The sequence below is a fragment of the Ursus maritimus genome, unplaced genomic scaffold, assembly GCF_017311325.1.
Source record: "Ursus maritimus isolate PB19 unplaced genomic scaffold, ASM1731132v1 scaffold_6, whole genome shotgun sequence".
Classification (NCBI taxonomy): Eukaryota; Metazoa; Chordata; class Mammalia; order Carnivora; family Ursidae; genus Ursus; species Ursus maritimus.
The window spans coordinates 48,671,806-48,695,427 of record NW_024426774.1 but is presented as its reverse complement, the minus strand read 5'-3'; the positions used below and the strand labels follow the sequence as shown (position 1 = coordinate 48,695,427).

Here is a 23,622-nt window from a genome sequence, read left to right as displayed (position 1 = left end):
AAATAAATAAAATCTAAAAAAAAAAAAAAAAGATTCTCTCTCTCCTTCTCCCTCTGCCCTCTCCCTCTATAAATAAATAAATAAATAAATAAATAAATAAATAAATAATGGTGTGATAAGATCAAACAGATCTGTAAACAACTATTTGCCAAACCAAAGAGCGATGCTCTTTTTTTTTCTAAAGATTTTATTTATTTGACAGAGAGAGAGAGTACAAGAAGGGGGAGCAGCAGAGGGAGAGGGATAAGTAGGCTCTCCACCGAGCAGGAAGCCTGATATAGGGCCCAATCCCAGGACCCCAGGATCATGACCTGAGCCGAAGGCAGCCGCTTAACAGACTGAGCCACCCAGGCGCCCCAAAGAGCAATACTCTTTAAGAAAAAAACAGCTCCCCAAAATCCACACTCAGCAACATAAGATAATGTTCATTATCCAATCAAAATTAATAGACATGATAAGAACCAAAAAATTGACCTATAACTAGGAAAAACAAAATCAGTTTGCAAACAGAAATCTAAAATGCCAGAAGGGACAGAACTAGCAAAGACGTACATGAAAAGAAATATCAGAGCCATATACAGGTATTTTTAAAAAGACACAAAAATAATAAGAAATTAAACATTTAAAAAAACCCAATGGAACTCTAAAAGATTAAAAATATATTATCTGAAATGAAAATTTCACTGGATAGGATTAAAAGAAGATTAGCCAACGCAAAAGAGAGAGATCAGTGCACTTGAACACAGGAATAAAATCTATCAAATATAAAGGACAGAGAGAAAAAAAGACTGGGAAGAAAAAAAAGAACAGATCCTCAAGTCACCTGTGGGATTAAATGAAGTTGTCCAATATAACATGTAACTGAAGTCCTAGAATGAGGGTGGGAAAAGGACAGAAAAAAATGTTTGGAAAACCAGTATCTGAACATTTTCCAGATTTTACTAAAATTATAAAGCTATAAATCCAAGCAGCTAAACAAACCACAAGCGAATAAATTCACACATACACACATGCAAACACACATACCTACAGCAACGTGCATCAAAATCAAATTGCTAAGAACAAATGATACAGACAAAAGTTTTAAGACAGCTGAAGAAAACACATTAAGTACAGAGTGACAAAGATAAGACTGTTCACATACCTCTCCAGCAGAAACTACATAAATGAGAAGACAAAGAAATGACATCGTAACTAATAAAGCTATAAACCTAGAATTCTATATCCTTCAAAAATATTTTTCAAAAACAAAGGTGAGCAATAAGATATTATATCACGCTCACCAAGATGGTCATAATCAAAATAACAGACAATAATAAGTATTGACTAGAATTTGCAAAACTTGGAATCTTTATATGCTGATGGTAGAAGGTAAAATGGCATAGCTGCTTTGGAAAACAGTCTGACAGTTCCTCAAATGATTAAACACAGAATTACCATATGATCCAGCAATTCCATTCCTAGGTATACAGCCAAGAGAACTGAAAACATATGTCCACACAAAAAACTTAAAAACAAAAATTCATAGCAGCACTATTCATAAAAGCCAAAAAGTAGAAACAACTCAAATGTTCATCAACTGATGAATGGATAAATAAAAGGTGGTATATCCACATGATGGAATATTATTCAGCAATAAAAAGAAATGAAGTACGGAAATATGGTACAACATGGATGAATCATGACAATGTTACGTTAAATGAAAGAAGCCAGTCACAAAGAACCACACGTTGTAGGATTCCATTTATATGAAATGTCCAGAATAGGCAAATCTATAGAGACAGAAAGTAAATTAGTAGTTCCCAGTAGCTGGCAAGATGTAGGGAGCAGGGGACACACAGGAGAGGATTGGGCAGTGACAGCTAAGGGGCTGAGAGTTTCTTTTGAAAAGAACAAAAGCATTCTAAAATCAATTGTAGTAATGGTTGCACAACTCTGTGAACACACTAAGAGCCACTGAATTACACATTTTAATGGATGAACTGAATAGTATATAAAGTATATCTCAAAAAAGCTGTTAAAAATATTTTAAACAAAAAAGGATATTAAAAAATAGACAATGTAAAAACTAAACAAAAAGAAAGCAGCAGTGGGTACGTTAATACCCAACAACATATATCTTTTTTAAAAAGAATATTACCAGAGATAAAGAGGAACCTTCCTTAATAAATAGGACACCTCATCAAAAAGATACAACAATGCTAAATATGTACGCACCCAATAAGAAAGCTTCAAAATACAACAGCAAGGACTGAAAGAACAGAAAAAAGACATCTACAAATCCACAATCACAACAGACAATCTCATCACTCCTGTCAGCAACTGACAAATACAAAATCATTAGGATGTGGAAAACCTGAACAACACTATCAATCAAGTGTATCTAAATGACAGTTGAACAATGTCCTACTCAAACAGAATATACATAATTTTGAAGTGTACATGAAATTTTCACCAAAAGGGACCATATGCTGGGTCATTACAACAAGTCTCAACAGATCTGAACCATGTACTTGTGATGCAACTTTATGACAATACTATTAAAAACAGGAATTTCATGTCATACTGTAAAAAAAAATAATAGTAAAATAAGTCTCAACAACTGTAAAAAATTACGCTTATATTTATTAACACAATGAATGAACTATAATTACAAATCAATTTTTTTTAAATCTAGAAAATCCTCTAATATTTGAAAATTATCCAATTCATTTCTAAATAATGAGCAGATTAAATTTCTAAAATCACAAAGGAAATTAGAAAATATTTGAGATAAATGGAAAAAACACATAATCATAAAACATATAAGATGCAGTTAGTGCACTAAGAGAAAAATGCAGAGCTTTAAATAGCTACATTAGAAAATAACCAAAATCCACCTTATAAAGCTAAAAAAGAAGAAATTAAGCCCCAAGTAAAGTAAGAGAAAGAAAATACTAAAGATAATAGCAGAAATCAGTAAAATAGACAACAAAAAATATTAGGAAAAACTCAATAAAACCTAAAGATGCTTTTTTGGAAAAAAATTAATAAAACTGATAAACCTCTAGCTAGAATAACCAGAGAGACGGAGAGAGAAAAGACTTATCAACATAAGTAATGAAAAAGAAAGCATTACTATATATCCTGCACATGTTAAAATAATAAGGAAATATCGTACAATTTTTGCTAATAAATTCAACAACTTGGATGACATGACAAATTACTTGAAAAACACAAATAAGCAAAATTTACTCAAGAAACACAAAATGCAAACAGCCCTGTATTTATTTTTTAAATTAAATTTGTAGTTAAAAACCTTCTCACCAAAACCAAACAAACAAATCTCCTGGTCCAAGTGGCTTCACTGATGGATTCAACCAAATATTTAAGGATGATAATGCCAACACTATACAAACACTTCCAGAAAAATCAAAGAGGGAATACTTTCCAATGTATTCTATGAGGTCAGCATTAATCTGAAGTCAGTGACATTACCAAAACAAATAAAAATAACACCACGATAAATACTCCTCATAAACGTAGATACAAAAATCCTCAACAAAATTTTAACAAATCAAATACCGCATCATATAAAAAGGATAATATACCATGACCAAGTAGGATTTATTCCACAAACCCAAGTTCAGTTTAACATTCACTAAATTAGTCATATAATTCACATTAATAAGCAAAAAAAATTTTTCAACACATGATCACCTCGACTGACACAGAAAAAGCATTTGACAAATACAATATTAATTCCTGGTACAAATTTTCAACAACCAGAAATAGAAGGAAATTTCCTGAACCTTATAAATGGCATATACAAAAAAACTACACCTAACATCGTCTTTAATGGTGAAATACTTTCCCCCTAAGACCAGGAACAGGGCAAGGATATCGGTTCTCACTACTTCTATTCAACACTGTATAGGAGGTTCTAGCCAGTTCAGTAAGACAAGAAAAACAAACCAAAAAGAAAGCTTCCCAATTGTGAAGAAAGAAATATAACTTCCTATTTGCAGACAAGATGATCATCTACACAGAAAATTCAATGAATTAAACCAAAAACCTGCTGTAATTCATCACTTAGAAGGCTGCAGAAGACAAGATAAACATCCAAAAAATAAAATAGTATATTAGTAATAAATGACTAGAAAGTGAAACTTAAAAATCAATACCATTTAAAAGAAGTATCAAAAAACATTAAATATTTAGAGATAAATATGACAAAAGATATGTAAGACTTATTCACTGAAAATTACAAACATTGCTGAAAAAAATTAAAGAAGACCTAAATAAATGACAACATCCGTATCAGTTGGGTCGGAGGGAGGAGATAGACCAGCATGGTATGCAAGGGACCTAGTGAAGTAAGGAGAATGTCCATATTGAAAGGTAACCCAGTATGGAATGTCAGAGCCAAACCGGGATGAGGAGGGCATTCAGGCAGGACAGAAGCATGCTACAGAGTATTACAGCCCAAGTGGAATAAGGAGGATAGCATACAGAGTATGCTGTAACTCAGCGTGTGGTGTTAGCAAGATAAAGAGTTGCAATGACAGCAATAATAGGTAATTTGTTTCATAAAAGGAACTGACCAAATAAGTAAATATATTAAGAGTAATGAGGGACGCCTGGGGGGCTCAGTTGTTAAGTGTCTGCTTTCAGCTCAGGTCATGATCCCAGAGTCCTGGGATCGAGCCCCACGTGTGGCTCCCTGCTCAACAGGGAGCCTGTTTCTCCCTCTTCCTCTGCCTCTCCCACCACTCATCCTCTCTTTCTCTCTCAAATAAATAAATAAAATTAAAAAAAAAAAAAGAGTAATGAAAGCCCGTGTAGTCAGTCATAACGAGTACACTGAGCGCTTAGATGGTGGCTTCTAAGTAACATCTCTACTTAGAGAAATGACTGATTCCAGGGCTACAGCAGGCAAAGTACAAGATAAACCTGAAAAGCCTCTCCTTTTGTTAGTAACAAAGTACTCAAAAAATTATGAGGACATATTAAAACACAGAAGCCAGATTGAAGGGGCTACTCTGGTGTCATTCAGAATAACCTGAACAACAAAATAAATAATATTAACAAATTATGACTCATCAAATAAAATAAGAAACCATGAATCCACACTGACATAAAAAAACTGAAGTGAAAATGTGATGAAAAGTGATTAATTTACATAACTATAAAATACCTCCCCCCAAAATTTTTAATTACAAATTTTAAAAAGAGCAACTTCACAATGGAAAAGAATCAGAGTGAACATCATCACTGATAGGATAAATCAAATTTATGTGCGACCTGCTAAGATACAATGAGAACACAGCACCACTTCTGTGATATTCCAGCCAAAGACATATAACGTGAATGTAATCATGAGGCAATATCACACAAACCCAAATTGAAGGGCATTCTACATAATAAATGGCCGGTAATCTTCAAAAGTGACAAGGTCATGAAAGTCAAGGAAAGACTGAGGACAGCTCCAGGCTGAAGAAGAAAGAGACATGACCACTAAATGCAGCACATGCTTTAAACTGATTCTTTTGCTATAAAGAACATGACTGAGACAATTAGCAAAATCTGAACTGGGTGTGAGGATTAGAGGCTACTCATATATCAATGTTCATTTTTATTCTTTATTGCATTGTGGCTGCACAGAAGAATGTCTTTATTTGTGAGGAAATTACACCAAAGTATTTGGGGATGACAGGGCATCACATCAGCAGCTTACTTTCTACTGGTTCAGGGAAACACATAGCTAATTTACATGTACTGAGAATGTTTAAAAATAAGTTTTTTTAAAAACCACAAAATAAATGACAAAATTTACAACTATACAACAAAAAGTGCCAACTTTACAAAGTTAATAGATAAGCCATGCGTTGAAAGCAAATATTTGCAGGATATTCCTAATAAGAGGAAAAGGTATACAAAGTATCTAATGAATTCTTATAAATGAACAACAACAACAACAAACAACCTAAGAGAAAAATGGACAAAATATATGAAAGAAAATCCAAATGTCCAAAACCCAGTATCACTAGTAATCAAAGAAATGAAATCACAGAACAATTATCTATCATTTCACAACCGTCAGAGTGGCAAAAACCAGAAAGTCTCACAATTACAGATGTTACCTGGAGGTGGAGTAACAGACTCCCATAAAATGCCAGTGGGAGTCTAAACTGACAATCTTCACTCTGGAGAATAATACACAGTAAGAACAAATACATAAACATACAGCTGATCTCTTCTAGGCATAAACCCTAGGCCCGCAGAACTGGCACTACCTGGGAGTTTGGTAGGAAATGCAGAATCTCAGGAATGAGCCCAGACCTCCTGAATCAGAATCTACATTTAACAAATCCCCATGTGATTTGTATATAGAGCAATATTTGAAGAGCACTGTTCTCAAGAAACCTCGAATGTGTGAACAGAGACACAAACAAGAATACTGATTGAACCACTGTCTGCACAGCAAACAACTGGAAACATGTCAAGTACTGTCTGAAATCGAAAGACACTGGATACTGTCTTTCACAGTATCAGTGAGGACAGTTATCCTATAGTAACAACAACCCCAAAAATCTCCATGTCTTAAAACAAAGATTTATAACTTACTCATATTATACATCTACAACAGGTTGGCAGGGAAGTTACTCTGTTCATTATTACAGTTACTCAGGGATTCAACCAACATCTTGAAAGTTACCATTTGTCATAACCAAGGGAAAACCAAGCTAGAAATTAACTGCTAAGCCCAAAAGTAATATTCATCACCTCTGTTCACATCTCATCAGCCATCTTATCAACTCACATCTTATCAGTCACACAGCCCAAGGAAGCCTAGGAAATATAGTCCTACTGTGTGACAAAAGAAGGTTGAGCTAGAAATATTGGTGAACAGCAATCGTAACAACCACTGGAAATGAGAGGGGAAATGTGAATTAATCATATAATGGACTATTATAAGGATTAAGGTGAGTGAACTAGATCTACATGCATAAGGAAAATAAACTCTCCACTAGTATGTAAGCCCCATAAGAGTAGATTTTTTTGTCTGTTCTCTTCAGAGCTGTATCCCCAAGAACAATGCCTAGCATATAGTAAGTACTCCATTCATTTTCGTTGAATGAATGAGCTCAAAAAAACAAGGACTGAGAACCATTCATGTAAACGTCTGGAATAAAACCAGTGGAAAACAACACACAGAAGAGTAATCCTCTCAACTTAATCTTCACTTTGCCCCCTGTGATGATTAACTTCATGTGTCAATTTAGCAAGGTCATGGTACCCAAATATTTGGTCAAATACTACTCTGGATATTTCTATGAAGGTATTTTTTTTTAGATGAAATTACTGACACTTAAACCAGTAGACTCTGAGTAAAAAAGGTTACTCTCCATAATTTAGGTGGGCTTCATTTAGTCAGTTGAAGACCTTAACAGAAAAAAGACTGACTCCTCGAGGAAGAAGGAATTCTGCCAAGAGACCACCTTCGAACTCAGGTTACAATATTTACTCTTCCCTGACACCCTAGCTTACCATCTTACTCTGCAGATTTTCGACTTGCCAGCCTCCGTAATCACGTGAACCAATTCCCTAAGATCAATCACTCTCTCTCTCTCTCTACACATACACATACACATAAACACACACACTCTACTGATTCTGTTTCAAAGAAACCCTGACTAATTCATTCCTGCACCAGAACCAGTAACTATTTTTTCTACTATAACACGAAACCAAATCATGTTCCTCAAATCAACTATCGCTAAAAGTTATGTTTTACCCCTGAAAGACCGGGTCTTTTAAAATCCAAACTATGAGTGGTGGCTTTTTTAATTAAACGTATTACAGGATAACTTCATCAGCATGCCACACTAGCACGTACATAAGTCTCAGGATGAGTCGACAGATATACAAAAGGCTAGAGAAGATGTTATATGGACTTAATTATTTCTTGAAAGATTATGCTAAATACGGGCCTTAAAACTACCCTAATTAACAGAAATTTAAGATAAGAAAAAAAGTTCAATAAAAAAACCTTACCTTTTAGTTTTCATCTGGTCCCTCAGTTTGCTATACATCTCCAGGACTTGAAAGAAAAGGGAAAGAAGAACACACAAGCATTATTTAGAGAAAGTGAGAAACATATTAAAGCTAAAGGAATTGCATCAAGAATCCTAATCCATTTCCAGTTCCTCACCTGGAAGACACAGCATTAATTTATCAACAGTGGCTGAAATATTTCTCTGTTGTAGTCGACACTGCTTCAGCTCTTCCATTGCTATTACCAGCTTGGCAAGAGGAAAAAAAACTGAATTATGCCAGTAGCTGTAAATAAAAAGCTTTCAGTCACATTTTTCCACCCTGTGTTCAATTCATCAGAAAATCCCAGACGGTTTCATAGAAAGACCTGCCAAGTGAACTAAGAAACTGCCTTTCTCAACTAGTAAAACATTCCTGCGTGGTTTCCCATTTTCTCCCCAAGATACATACTATACTAGAAAAGGCTAGCTGAAATGAAATCCTCAAGTCCAGGAGCTATCCAGAAGAAAAGGAAAAATTTACAGATTTTCTCCAAACTTTACTCAGACTCTTCATCATGTATGGTTTCATCAAATCTTCTGAGAAGATCCTATGTTTCTTTCATCAATGCTAGACTCGAGGGAAACAACCCTCCCTATATAGCTTCAGTTGAGTCTTAAAATTAATCTTCAACTAAATCTCTATTTTAACAAATAAACCACACGCTTAGAAGTTATGGCTTTTCCAAGAGTTCCAGTTTACTGAAAAGTAATTCATTTTCCTTCCCCTAGCTGTTTTAAAGGCTTCTGTCTGAAGTCGTACGACAATATAACTAGAAGAAACTGCAGTCTCTGCATAATTTTAAATATGGGAGACAAACTTTCAAAAAGCAATAATCTGCAGAGCTTCTTGTAGCATTCACCCCAAATCTATACCTAAAAACATTATCTGCTTAGATACCATGAAAAAAGAGCAAAAGAGAACTGCCCTAAGTCATAGATAAAAACAATCAAAACCTAATCTTAAAAACTATTAAAATAAAGCATTAAATAATTACTAGTCGGTAAGAAAGGTACATGATACAGAGAACAGTAATGGACTGCAAGTCAGAAAACTTGATTTTTAGTCCCAAACTTGCCAATCACTATGTAAATTTTAGCAAATCATCTGTTTTAGCTTCCTCACCAATAAAATAGTGATAATATCTGTCCTGACTTTGTGATAGCCTGTCATGAGGATCAAGTGAGAAAAAGGATGTAAAATAATCTTGTAAACTGTGATGGTGTAAATGGTGATTATACCAATTAACAGAATCACTGATCCACTTGTTTAACAAATATTGATGGAGCACCCGCTTTGGGCCAGTCACCATTTAGGCAGGTAGAGGGAATATGGCAATGAATAAAACAAAAATTCCTGACTTCATGGAGCTTAATTTCTAATGGAAAGAGACAGACAAAAAAACAAACATACAACTAAAAATATATAATAGTAAAGCATGATAGGTGCAATGGAGAAAAATAAAGCAAGAAAAGTAAAAAGAACACAGGGGTGAAAGTAAGTCTGCAATTTCAAATAAAAGGCCTCATTAAGGAGGGAACATCGAGCGAAGTCTGAACTGGAAGAATATTGGTGAAAGAGCATTCCAGACAGAGAGAAGAGCACTGGCTGTATTATGTCTACTCAAGTGATTTAAAAAACACAGTGAAGAAAAGCCACAGCCTCTCTCACCAAGCTTTCTGATGGCTATATTCACATAATTCACAGAAACATTAGGGGAAGCAACAACTAATGTCCAAGTTCCTCCAACACACCCCTGATGGTCTTATAAGCCACTATATCAAGAATGCAGTCATCAAAAGAGAATGACAGGAAACAGAGAAGATTTTTTCAAAAGGTAAACTGGCCTTACTTCCTTCCCCTCATGCTGCAGTTTTCTATTAGTATCCGTCACTTGATTCTGTGGAGAGAAGACAATTTAAACTCATAAAAAACAACATTTAGACAACTGTTGGGTAAGATCACATTTTAAATGAAAAGACTAAACTCAGTTACTTGGATAGTTCAATATTCCAACACATTTTGTTTTAATGGCATTCTCTTGGGTCTAAATTATATCAACTTTTCTACTAATGTTTTCTACCACATGATCTTTTGAACAATGAAAAGAAAAAATTACTGAATGATGTGTTTAGCTTAGAATATTCCAAACTAAGATATAACAACAACTAAAGATCACACTTTAATTCTGGAAAGAAAAGAGAAAAAACAGAAAAAATAACCCAAAGAAACTTACCATCCCGATTATGTGTACAAAGAACAAATTTTATCATAGATATTTCTCAACTCGCCAATAAATTCCTGGAAAACTTGGGTATAAACTGAACTTTTTAACTCAGGCCAAATCTTTCCTACTTATTACCCTAATTTTAGAAAATATTTTATCTTGGGGCACCTGGGTAGCCCAGTCGGTCAAGCATCTGCCTTTGGCTCAGGTCATGATCACAGGTCCTGGGATCAAGCCCCAACTCGGGCTCCCTGCTCAGCAGGGCAGGGAGCCTGCTTCTCCCTCTCCCGCCTCCACTGCTTGTTCTCTCTGTGTGTCAAATAAATAATAAAATCTTCAAAAATTTTTAATTCTTTTTGGATCATTAATTCTTAATAGTTCCTAACATTTCCACATTCCCATTTTTCTAAATCAATCTCTCCATCAGATAGTCAAAACTATGTAATCAAGCCTTAAAATTTATCTAGAGTTTGTAATATAAAAGAATTGGCACCAAGTTTTTTGATACCCACTTTTGGAGACTCGATTGATATAAAAAAAATTAAGTACAGAAGAGTAATTTCCTCAATACCTCAGATATTATCAAAACATGAGCAATATTAACTTCTAAAGCTTAACTTTAACAGAGGCTTTCTACCCTTCCACCAATAACTGCCACCCTTTGCACTTTTAAGGCATTCCCTTAGTCCAGTGTTTCCTATCAAGTCCCTTAGAACACCAAGAAATGTTAGTTAACAGGTACTCTGCACATGCATACAGAGATGCACACCTGTACAAATACACACACACACACACACACACACACACACACACGCCAAATAAGGAAAGTTCACTAAACAGGCTAGTTTAGGGGACTTCTTGAAGCCTTTAATATTCTAAGTGCTCCGTGAATGCCCAATAAGGGCCTATCATACAGAATGTTTTCCAAACTTTTTTAACATAATACCCTCTTATTAAGGATCATCTAAAGAAACTAGTTTTTCAGGAACACACTTCTTGAAAACTTTGCATTAAACTATATACTACACCTGGACTACCATTTTCAGAGCAGATTATCACATGCACCTCCTTTCACAGACAAAACAAAACCCGATCTTCTCCAGAAAGTCTTTATAAAGTAAGAGAAAGAGAAGAAACCCTCAAATTCCCTCTTCATTATTTATTTAATAGCACCACATGTGAAACACTAGACTAGACTGCTAGCTCAATATAAATTAGGAGTGTGATGTAGCTGTCTCAAATGCTGACCTAAGACAACATCAATAGAAGCACTGTCTAAAGCAGAGGTCAGGAAACTTTTTGCAAAGGGCTAAGTAGATAATCTCTGTTCTAACCATTCCCCTCTGCCACTGTAGCAAAAATGCAGCTATAAACAGATGCAGATAAATGGGCATTGCTGCATTCCAATAAAATTTTATTTACAAAAATAGGAGACAAGCTGAATTTGGCCTGCAAGATATAGTTTGCTAATCCTTGGTCTACAGGAAGTGAGATGGTAAGGCTATTAGACCACATTATGAGAGTTACATTCAGATGCCATGTTTTAGGAAGGCCACTGACAAACTGAAACACAGTTAGATGGGAGTATGTTTGGGGGCACCTGGGTGGTGTAGTCGTTAAGCGTCTGCCTTCGGCTCAGGGCGTGATCCCAGCGTTCTGGGATTGAGCCCCACATCAGGCTCCTCCGCTAAAAGCCTGCTTCTTCCTCTCCCACTCCCCCTGCTTGTGTTCCCTCTCTCACTGGCTGTCTCTCTCTCTGTCAAATAAATAAATAAAATCTTTAAAAAAAAAAAAAAAAAGATGGGAGTATGTTTGGAGAAGGACCCAAAGCCACACAAATGAAAACCAAAGGATTCCTTAGCCCAAAGAAGGGGGAAATATTCATTTGGAAATACTATACATTATACCTGGACACTATACACTATACACCATACCTAAGAACAGCTGTCCACCAAATATCTGAAGAGCTATTAGAAGAAAGGTGCTGTCCTAAAAATAGTGCTTATTACTTAAATAAATGGATGTTACTAGAACATAGGATAAACATCAGCTTAATAGAAGAAAAAGCTTTCAAGTAATGTGAATAAAAACGGGGTAGGATGCCTTGAATTGTGTACTGCTATCCCCCTTCAGAGTAGTTATTCAAGAATAATTAGTTGTTTAATACTAAACTAGAGAGCTCATAACATTCAACCTTCCATAAACACTACTAAATTCAAAATCATTCTCTACTTTATGTACCTTATAAAGACACAATTTCTAAAAATTTTTTACCTCAAACTCATTTGAGAAATACATTTTACACTGCAACCGGTACACAAGTATAGGGCACGCGCGTACGCACACACGCGCACACACACACACATACACACACACCTGAAACAAAATTCTCAAGAAACAGTGTTTACCCTCACTACATATAACACAGTTTATTGCTTTCTATTCTGTTCTGTTCTACCTCATTTCAATTTTTATTAAAATACTGATTATGGCCCACTAAATTGATCTCGTGCAAACGACGGTTTTAAAACACATCTGTAGGAGCCTAACCAATGCTTCTAATAAGAAAGATAATTACCATTTCATTACTATTTTAACATAAAAATGAGAAGAAAGTATATTGCCCATCTAGGGTGCTACTCCTCTTGATGTAGAAAGCATGAATACGGAGAGAGATAATATATACACTATGAATCAAAAGAAAGAGTGGGCTCCTAGAGAATGTAGTTTCTTTTCATTGCTATGTTAAAATAATACTGACAGTAGTTAATACTTAACCTTTCGCATTTTCTAAACTCTTTTCTAGAGTTCAAACATCCTTAATTTTCATGGTTTCTTAACCCAGGTTGGATGGCTCCCCCTGCTCTAGGGGGAGCAGGTATAAACAAAATGGGTGTGCTGCTAGACTTTACTACCCTCAGGTTTCAGAGTCACTGAATGGGAGCCTGAAGCAGTCCAACACCCTGAACTGGTAGCCTCCCGGTCATGCTTTCTCTCAGGCGCATCCTGAGTGATTTGAAGGAATTTGCAACCTGAGACAATTTGGAGGAAGGAAGAGGAGGACCAAACAGCAAGTGACACCAGCAATTGGTGAACATTCCGGGCAATGTTCAGTGCTACCTGCCAAGAAGATACTCTATCAGATGACTACTTCAGTAACTGGAGACAGAGCTTTGTGCGGCCCATCACAGACAAGGGGCCCAGGGAGCACAGGCAGAAGTTTGGAATACACGCATCCAAATAACACAGAAAAGAACAGCTTGAGGTGAGAATAGAAGGCTGGGATGGCTGAGTGAGGACAAACAGCACACGCGGCTCCTGGCAGGAGCCCCATATCTTTGTTTCCAGACATTTCAGATACTTGTGTCCATTTGAAGCCTCAATTGTCCATTTCAGCCCCCAAAAATTCAGCATAACTTTTTATTTAAAATATATTCAAACTGTTACACTTTTTAACAGCTTTATACATAAAGTAAACATTTCCAATACTTTCTCATGTAAGATATCCTTCTAAAATAAACTGTAGTTTATTATTCTTTTAAATGAATGTGTCATGACTTATTTTACTAATCTTCTACTAAATGACTTTAGGGACATTTTAAAGTTTTACACATTAGAAGGAAAGGAGGGGAAAAATGAATAAAATAAAATAAAAGTTTTACATTCAAAAAAAATCATATGAACATCCTTATACATGCACCTATAGCCTCAGAGTAAGTCTTTGGGTACCCTGGCTGGCTTAGCCAGTTAGGTGTCTCTTGGTTTCGGCTCAGGTCATGATCTCAGGGTTGTGAAATCAAGCCCCACACTGGGTTCTGTGCTCAGTGCAAAGTCTGCTTCAGACTCTCTCTCTCATTCTCTGTTTGCCCCTCCCTGACCCTTGTGTGCAGAAAACAAAATAAATAAAATCTTTAAAAAATAATAATAATAAGTCTTTAAAATAATGTGGAATTTTAAGAATTCATAAATAAAATTGCTCTCCTCAAAGGTTATAACAATCTACACTCCAACCAGGCATACCCTGGTTGACTGGTATCTTATCTCTCATGTTAAATATCATTTTTTTCATCTCTGTCATTTTATTAGGTGGCATTTTATTAAGTCTCCATTCCTTTAATTTTCTAAATTGTAGAGTTCCCTTGTATTTCTTCTTATGTACACTGCATATTAATGTATATTTGTTTCTTATTAGAGTGTTCATATTTTTCCTTTTAATTTATAAAGATTTTTTTCTATGTTACAGATATTAATCACTTGGCAAATGTATTTTTAAATAGTTTTTATTTATTATTTATATTTAATTTTTACCTTATATGTAGAAAAGATTCTTTCATTTTAATGTCATATCTATCAAATTTTTCTGGCTTTAGGAATTTTGTTTAGAAATGTATTCCTCACTCCCAAATCACACAAACATTCACCTGTACTTTCTACTAGTTCCTTGATGGTTTTGTATTTTACCCTTAACTGTTTCTTTCATCTGAGATTAATGTTGATATACTGAATGAAAAACAGGTCAAACTTAATTTCAACTAAAATAGTTAAGCCTTAAGCACAGTAACAATAAATCAGAAGAGCCATTACTTTGGGAGGGTAGGGTAAAGGGAGCAAATTCCTTCCTTAGTTTCTTTACTGTAAACGTGTAACCTGCAATGTATTCCCTACTCCTTTAATGCTAATCAAAACCCCAGCACAGAACAGAGAAACAAGTCCCTCTAAGAGCCTTCTTACTTTGAGTTTCTGAGCTTCCCCTCTCACTTTCAGCAGTTCAGTTATAGAGTCCACAAAGCCCTGGTAATGAAAGTTGCACATTTTCTCAATTTCCCGGTCATGATTGCGGATGCGAGTTTCAAGTTTCTCCATGAATCGTCCATGTTCCTCACCATCATAGACAGACCTTTAAAAAAAAAAAAAATAGCATGAAGATAGCACCAGATATACTTCTAAGAAAGAGAAACAGAATTACAAACCCAGAAGTGAATTTATTTGGAAATTTCATATTGAAGGTACATTAACCACAGAGTAATCCAATTATATTAATATTGTCCCAATTCTAGACGAGTTTTTTTTTTTAGGAAAACAGAAATTTTGCTTCCTATTCAAAAAATTTAAATATTGACAGTATCCATCACAGAATTATTGTCATAAAATGAAAGGACTGAATTACAACTCCTTTGCAACTTTCTTTCTGAAACTAATCCAGAAAAAGTCAATTTTGGATAAAGCCAACTATCCAATCACTCCATAATTATACCCAAGAAGCGGATGCTGTTGGAGAAAAACACAGCTGTGCTGGGTTGACTCAGTTTAGCTATATAACCATAAATCTAAATTGGGCATTCAAAAAATAGCACTCGATAATAGTACTAAAACTATCCCCCCTACCACCACCACCACAAAATCACTTTGTATTCTCAATTAACTATGAGTGAGAACCTTACTGTGTCCTCTCCTCAAATGTCCATCCCCTCGCTCTCAGCTGCTGATGCGACTACACATTTCATAGGAAAAACAAAGAAATATTTCTTCTCCCACTAAAATCAACCAACCTTCTTACCTCTATAACTTCTACTCTGTCCACCCTCCTGTAACAATGCAAAAAGCGTTCAAGCTCTCATCTGTCAATCCTTCTGGTTGTCTCACCAACTTTACTCCTTCAATTATTCCCTTTTATCCATCCCCTACAGCATACATTTCCCCACTCTGCTAAATCATTCTCATGGGCATATAAACATGATTTTAAGAAACTGTCCTTATCTACACATTTCCCTCCAGCTAACCATCTTATTTCTCTGCTCCCCTCTTTGTCCCTTCCTCACCTCCCAATCATTAGCATTCATCTTGCTCCACCTAATAGCAGCATTTGCTGTAATATGATACACCCTCCTTGAAACAATCTTTTCTCTAGAATTCAGTGATACCACAAGAGTGTGGTTTTTATCCTTTCACAGACAAGCCTTCTCAATCTCCTTTCTGGGCTCCTCCTCCTCTATTCCCTTTCTAAATATTCCTTAAACAACTTATCTTTTCTAACTATGCTCTCTTACCAAGCAATGTCATCTAACCATGCCTTTAAAATACCATGTACATAATAATGACTTCTTAATCTACATCGTTAATTCAGAGCACTTCACTGAGCACTAGACTCAAATACCCAGCTACTATTTAACAATTACAACTGGATTTTTAAAAGCCATCTCAAATTTAAAAATCATCTATAACCAAACTATCTCCACTCCCAAACCTGTTCCTCCCCAAATCTCCCCACCACTCACCCACCTCATCACAACTAATGGCACTCTCCAGTTGCCCAAGTCAAAAATCCAAATGCAGGAATTACTCCTAATCCACCTCTTTCCATCACACACCCCATCCAATCGATTAATAAATCCTGACAACTCAACCTCCAAAACATATCTTAATAGTGGACGGCATCCCACCATTTCCACTAAAACCCTAGTCCAAATCTGAATCATTGGCACAGGGTAATAGCTTCCCAGTAGTTTCCATCTCCCTATCTCCTACCCCCATGCAGGCACCCTCTACACAGCAGTTAAAATGATCTTTATAAAGCAGTAACTCAGATGTTATCCTTCTGCTTAAATCTTTCTAAATAGTTTCTCTTTACCAAAGGAACAAAAATCTTAACCCATTACCATAGCCGATAAGATCCTCTACAATCTAGCCTCTGCTATCTCTCCAACCTCATTTCTCTCTAGCCCCCACCCCTAGCCACCCTCGATCCCTATGTTCTAGCTACAATGGCTTTTTTTTTTCAAGCCTCTTCTTCCCTCAAGAATTTTATTTTTGCGGTTCTTATGCCAGTTATGTTCATCCTCTATATCTTCAAACAATTTTCTCATTCTCACCATCCTGACTTGTTGTCTCTCTCTCCCCCCAACCCATCACAATTAGATTATAAGCTCCAGCGCAAGAATTCCGTCTCATGTTCTCCACTGTGCCCCTACAACAGGGCCAGACAGGTGGCAGGCAATGAGTAAACATTTGTTGACTAAATGAGTGACTAATATTGTCTCTAATTACTCTTTGACATCTGACATTTGTTTAACAAATATACATTTGTTCATTACCAACATTCGATGGTTCTAGAATCATTTATAGGTACCAGATCGTGACCCTGATCTTTGTACTCTCCTCAGCAGATCAGTGCCATTGCCCAAAACTCNGCAGGAACTACACACAATACATACACAAGTTTGACTTTCAGTAAAAATTCTGATCACTGACTTCAGAAAACCCACAGCAATCTAGATTCATTCTCCTTCCTTTGAAATAATGAGAAGAGATCTTCAAGTAAATTATAAATAATTCCCACTTTGACAATTAAGACACACTACAGAATAACCAATTGCCTGAAGGAGCCATTCGAAATACAGACAGAAGGCAGAATCTACCAATGACATTTCAACTAACCTCAAATAAGCATAAATTTCCCCTTCCAAAGAAAAGGAAAAGGTTTCCCTGTGAAGATACTAATATTCCTTGCCATTTATAGAAAAGCAATAACCAATGAAAATGTATCAATCTAAATGACATGAGCAAATAGTATTCAATATTAGACAACTCTCTGGTTCCAAATTCAGTTATATCTTGACCATATATATACTTGACCATAGCACATCTACTTCCTTCTACTATGTAGAACCTCTCTTCATTTTTCCCTTCCAAAGATCTATATTAATATCACAAAAGACAACACAAAGAGAAAAAAATCTCCAAATTAAGAAATTTGTAACATGTTAATAATGCCTCCCTAGCTCCCTAGTTCCCTGAACTTCCTGTTTAAAAAATATAAATCAAAGAAGGAAAGGTGGATTTTAGTTGCCTAACTGTATAGTCTTAGTTTTAGCAATGCAACTAATCAGCTATGAATCTTTGGGCAACTAAGTTAATCTCTCTGACCCTCAGCTTTCTCATTTAGAAAATAGGAAGCAATCAGTTACAAATTCTCTTAAGTATCAGCCTACCTCTAAGTTTCTAAAATTAACTTCCACTTTCAAATTAAGTAAATAAACTGTAAAGATCATATATTTTTCAGAGGAGTGTTAACAGGTAGTAGTTTGAAACAACTTAATGAATTTTCTACATCCTTATCACTAGCCCCTAACTATTTCTCCTATCTTAGGGCCTTTATGATTCTACTATTCGCTCTAGTTCTAATAACGTTGAATAACATCAAAGGTTTATAGCAGATCCCCTGAGTATCTTGAGTGTTTAAAAAGTCAGAACAAATGTAAAACCCGCATATTTAAAACAAGGGTCTTGGGACTATATTTAGCAAACTTGTGTTTCATGGGTACGTATCAAGAAATCCACAATTTCCAGATTTAATGTTTGTACAGGGAGAAGCACATACATGTAATTTTAAGGGAAACTGATCCATAGTTTCCATCTGGTTATCAAAGAGGTTAAAAATCACTGATTTAAAAGTTTTGTTTCAAATTGCCCAGCACAGGAAAAGGCAATTATAGATCACTACTTAACAGCTCAATTTCTATCAGCATTTAGCCTTCGTGCTAGCCAACATATCAATTAGACAGAGAATGTTAAAAATAAAACTAAACAAGTCTTAAATTCTGGAAAGGTTATAGACCTATAGAAGTTAACCTAGTATTTGTTGTCAACATCTCACTTGAACAAAGAATGGCTTCCCCGCCCCCCCAACTTGGGGAATAAACGACTTAAACTAGAGAAAGACTGCCATCTAGTGATGACCCATTTCTAACAGTCGAAACTTCAACTTGACGTGGCCAAGAGGGACTGCTTAAAATTTTAAAACCTATATTCTGTAATACCTCCTGGCCAAAGACTTATAACTAGTTATTAAATGATACTTTATATAAAGCCCTCTAATGTTTAAACTTCCATTTGTAATATAAAGCAGTATTTTTTTAAGATTTTATTTATTCATTTAAGAGAGAGAAGCGTGCACACAGGAGTAGGGACAGAGAGAGGGGGACAAGCAGACACCGTACTGAGCAAGGAGCCTGACACAGGGCTGGATCCCACGACCCTTAGATTGTGACCTGGGCAGATATCAAGAGTCAGACACTTAACTGACTAAGCCACCCAGGCGCCCCTCTAATATAGAGCAGGATTTAGAAAAAAACTGTATGCTTTTAACATATCTGTGCCACAGTTAAATAACACTGTATGAAATAAACAAACTGTATCACTGGTTTCATTATCTGTCATAATCCAAAGAATATTCTAGTACCTAGTAAAAGGTAAACAAGAAGAAATGCTTGGGAATTAACAAGTTTTTATAGCCTAAATTTTGAGTCAATCACATAAATACTGCCTTGTAGAGTCTAATTTCACACACACGCACACACACACACACGCACACAGAGGTTTCTACAAAAAGCAACATGTTTTATCCTAGTGGCTATCTCTGATGCATACTTTCAAACATCCCACCTAGATTTCATGGGCATTTTAAGAGAGAGATTTTAACTTCTAAAAAGGCACTTCAGGAATTCTATTCAACAAATATTTATCATTCCTATGTAATGAACCATTATGGGATTATATCATTTGCTACAGCCTATATCAGCTCAAATCTGTTTGTCCAAAGAGAAAAATAATTAAATAATGTTATGAGCGTATGTTATCTCATTTAAATCCTATGAACTTTATAAATTAGACATTATTCCCATTTTATAAATGAGGAACCTGAAACCCAAGAAGATGAAGCAACTTGACAAATTCACATAGCTAGAAAGTGTCCTCTGTGGTACATCGGTCTGTCTCCTTTTCAAGCAAAGAAAGCATAAAAGTCCCATGAACCCCTAAGATGTCAGAGTTGAAAGAGGTCTTGGAGATGGAATACAAAGCTCTTATTGTAAAATGGAGGAAACTTAAGCCAAGGAAATTTAAAATGCCATAGTCAAAATTACATTGCTTGTTACTAATACATCTGGACTGACTCTCAAAGAAAACACAATTAGGAAAAGTTAATACCAGACACAAAGCTTACATGGTTTTAAAAAAGGGACACACACACACACACACACACACACACACACACACTCTTATACTTCTACTTCAGGATGAGTCAGTTCCTATCCAATCATGGTTATTCCATTCCCATGTCAGTGACCAGTTAATAAGCGACACAACTTTCACCAATGGGAAGTAAGGAGAAGTCTTGAAGTGAAGATTCAAGAAGAGGTTTTCTTTCCTGAAGGGCGCAGGAAAAGAAACCGCTTTTCCTACTTAACACACTTTCGGATACAATGCTTGGGGATGCAGCAACCATCCCGAGGTGAGAGGAGATGCTGCCAATACTCTGAAGATGGCAAGGGGGAAAATTGGAAAATACCTGGGTCCTTGATGATAACCAATACTGAAACAGTCCTAGACTCCAACGTCATAGTACGTGAGTTAATAAATTTCCTATTTTGAGGGAAATTTCCAATTTTTAGTAAGATTCCTATTTCCACTTTCTCTCAATATTCTGCTACTTGGAAAGGAAAGTATCCTAAAAGCACCACGTTGTTCAGTCTTCAAAGGTAGCAAGCCAATCGGAGAAAAAGCCAACAGCAAATCAAAGTCTACAACACAATGCTAAGGAAACCTGTTCCCAGGACTGCTAGACGGCTCTTCCCATTTTCTTCCAAGAGTTAACTCCTATTCACTCTACAAATCTCAGTTTGCACCTTACTTTTTCTAGGAAAACTACTCTAGCTACATAGACTCTGTTACGTGTTCTTCCTTGCTTTTAACGCCATCACAGAATTTACGAAACTATATTCTGATTGCCCATTCACTTGTCAATTTCTCCTTACTAGAACATTAATCTCCTTGTGGGCAGAGACTGTGTCTTGGCCATTTTATCTCCAGCTCCTAGCACAGAGGAGATCCTTCACATATGCTGAGGATGGGAAAAGAGAAGGAAAGGTAGGAGACTAAGACAGGGGTTTTTGATTGTCTCAAAGACAGATGCAAAGTGCACCACATCAAACAAAGTTTAGCTGTTGAGATGTTTTTAGAACCAAGGAGAACTTCAAGACACAAAGACTGAGCATTTTTTCTTTTTGTTTTTGATTAATCCAAGAAAAAATTCCAGAGTTTATTCTGGTCTTTTCTTTTTCATATATATATTTTTTTAACTTCTGTCATGGTTTTCGTCCCGAAACATTTTCTTCTCATTAAGTTCCATAAAAGCATCATTAGTATTTTTGTTTATTCCAAAAGTTAAAAATAAAGTGGAAAAACAGATTTGAGCATGATGTTGAAAGAGAAACTGCAGAAGGTCAAGTGGAGTTTAAGGTCCTTTTCTCCTCTTACTTCAGTTTATCTATCAATTTAATTCAGACCTTACCATGGTAATTTGGATGCTCAGAGTACATAAAGGTGAAAGTAGATCACTGTATATCATCATCAAGGACAGGGGAAGCATATGCTGGTTAAGGAAGTCTAAGCTGAAGACTGTACCCAAATGTTCTTGTACTGCCACAGGAGATCAAATACATTCAAATCCTTCTTTCACCCCGCAGACACCAAGGTTTACAACTGGCTTTACCAAATAGCCCATGCAACCAAAAGAATGTTGTGATGGAGATCCCCCTTAAGGCAGAAAGGGAACCCCACACTTCTATGATGGCTATTTTCAGAGGGATAAAAACAGGGTGGAGAAGTTTCAACTGGCATCTAGCCAAAGAGCCTACTAAAAACCTGGTATTGTTTAAACAACACAGGAAAGTGGAGAAGGGGAACTTGTCACAAAACATCAGTCAAATCAACAACAGTCTATTAGAAAATAAACTAATGAAAGCAAGGAAACTCCAAATTAAAGATACAGCGATCACCATAACTGCTACCATGATAACGTCACACTATTAGAACAATTAATCACCCTAAGTAACTGAAGACACGTATTAATTGAAGAAATTCTTCAGAGTCTCCATCTTTAATATTATGGTTCCAGTGACAGAGATCATAAAGCTATTAATACAGAGAAACAAACCAAGTGGAGGCAGGGTATTGGAAACATTGAAGTAAACAGTCCCGGTCTCTTTAGGCATATAGATTTAAAGTAGGTCTAAAAAAATTAGACCAACCAACTTTCCCAAAATCACTAAATCAAACTATAAATAATGTTACAGATGTCATTTGTAGATGTGAATGTTTTGTATAATACATATGTACATGTGTATGTGCATTATATAGTATGTATGCAACATATATGTGTGTGATGTACACACATATGCACAAATACACACACACACACACACACCTTTCTAATTTTCTGAGAAAGAACAAGACTTTCCAACATCACATTCAATTCCTGGTCCAATTTCATCTGCTAGGGGTTGTTTACCGACACCCTGTGGCCAAAGTGACCACGATTTAAAGCTCTGTAAATCTATAAGCAATTTAAGACCCTGAAGAAGGGTGAATAAACAGTATCAGAATAGCTCCCATCCTAAAAAGTAATGAAGAACAAAGTTGGCAAAATAAGATCAAGTTCCAGGAACAATACGGAAGATTGGATATACCATGAAAAAACTTTCTACTACTAAACTCCCAGAACTGCTGGGATTAAGTTTCTAAACCTTTTTTAGTGCATGGCTAAGGAAAAAGCAAAATAAGGAAAATTTCCAGAGGCTAAAACAAAACTGGAACCGGAATCCAGATTCTACCAATCCCCTATAACCTAATGCTTCTATTTGATAGCCATATACAGAAAAAGAAGCCCACAAAAGGTGGAAAGTCCAGTCAGAGGCCTCCAGAAGAAAAAAAGGCAAGATACCCAAGGGCTACCCTTACTGAAAGAAAGGTAGAAAAACTCTTCCCTGTAAGAATTAAAGGAATCAGTAGTTTCATAAAGGGAGGCTGCAAGGAAAGTTACCTGTCTGGGCCTTGACCTTGGTCAGGGGATGGGGGAAATCTCCCATGATAACATGAAGCCACAAGACAGCCTTTTCAAAGAAGGGAGGCCCATATTCATACTATTAATACTATCGTTGTGGTCTGAGGTATCTCAAATTAAGAATTTATTTTAGGGGCACCTGGGTGGCACAGTCGGTTGAGCACCCACCCTTGGTTTCAGCTCACGTCTGATCTCAGGGTCAGGGAATCCAGCCCCGAGATAGGCTCTGTGCTCAGCGGCCAATCTGCTTGAGTTTCTCTCTCTCTCTCCGCTCCTCCCCTTGCTTGCACACATGCTCACACTCTCTCTCTCTCTCAAATAAATAAATAAATAAATAAATAAATAAATAAATACCGTTATATTAAAATCTCTGTTCTGATAATTTTCCTTCTGGCATCCTTTCTCTTACTCTCTTTCTCCT

The 23,622-nt window shown here is 36.0% G+C and overlaps 1 protein-coding gene across 2 annotated transcripts in view; it reads right to left on the bottom strand.

The window, feature by feature from the left end:
- The window catches only part of EXOC6B (exocyst complex component 6B), a 571,132-nt gene that overhangs the window by 475,906 nt on the left and 71,604 nt on the right, over positions 1-23,622 (bottom strand). For both annotated transcript variants that reach the window (XM_008699988.1, XM_008699990.2), the window contains exons 2-5: positions 15,035-15,200; positions 9,929-9,976; positions 8,195-8,285; positions 8,038-8,083 (exon numbers count right to left, since the gene is read on the bottom strand). In XM_008699988.1, coding sequence (XP_008698210.1) covers positions 8,038-8,083; positions 8,195-8,285; positions 9,929-9,976; positions 15,035-15,200 — 351 coding nt within the window. The remainder of the gene's footprint in view (positions 1-8,037; positions 8,084-8,194; positions 8,286-9,928; positions 9,977-15,034; positions 15,201-23,622) is intronic.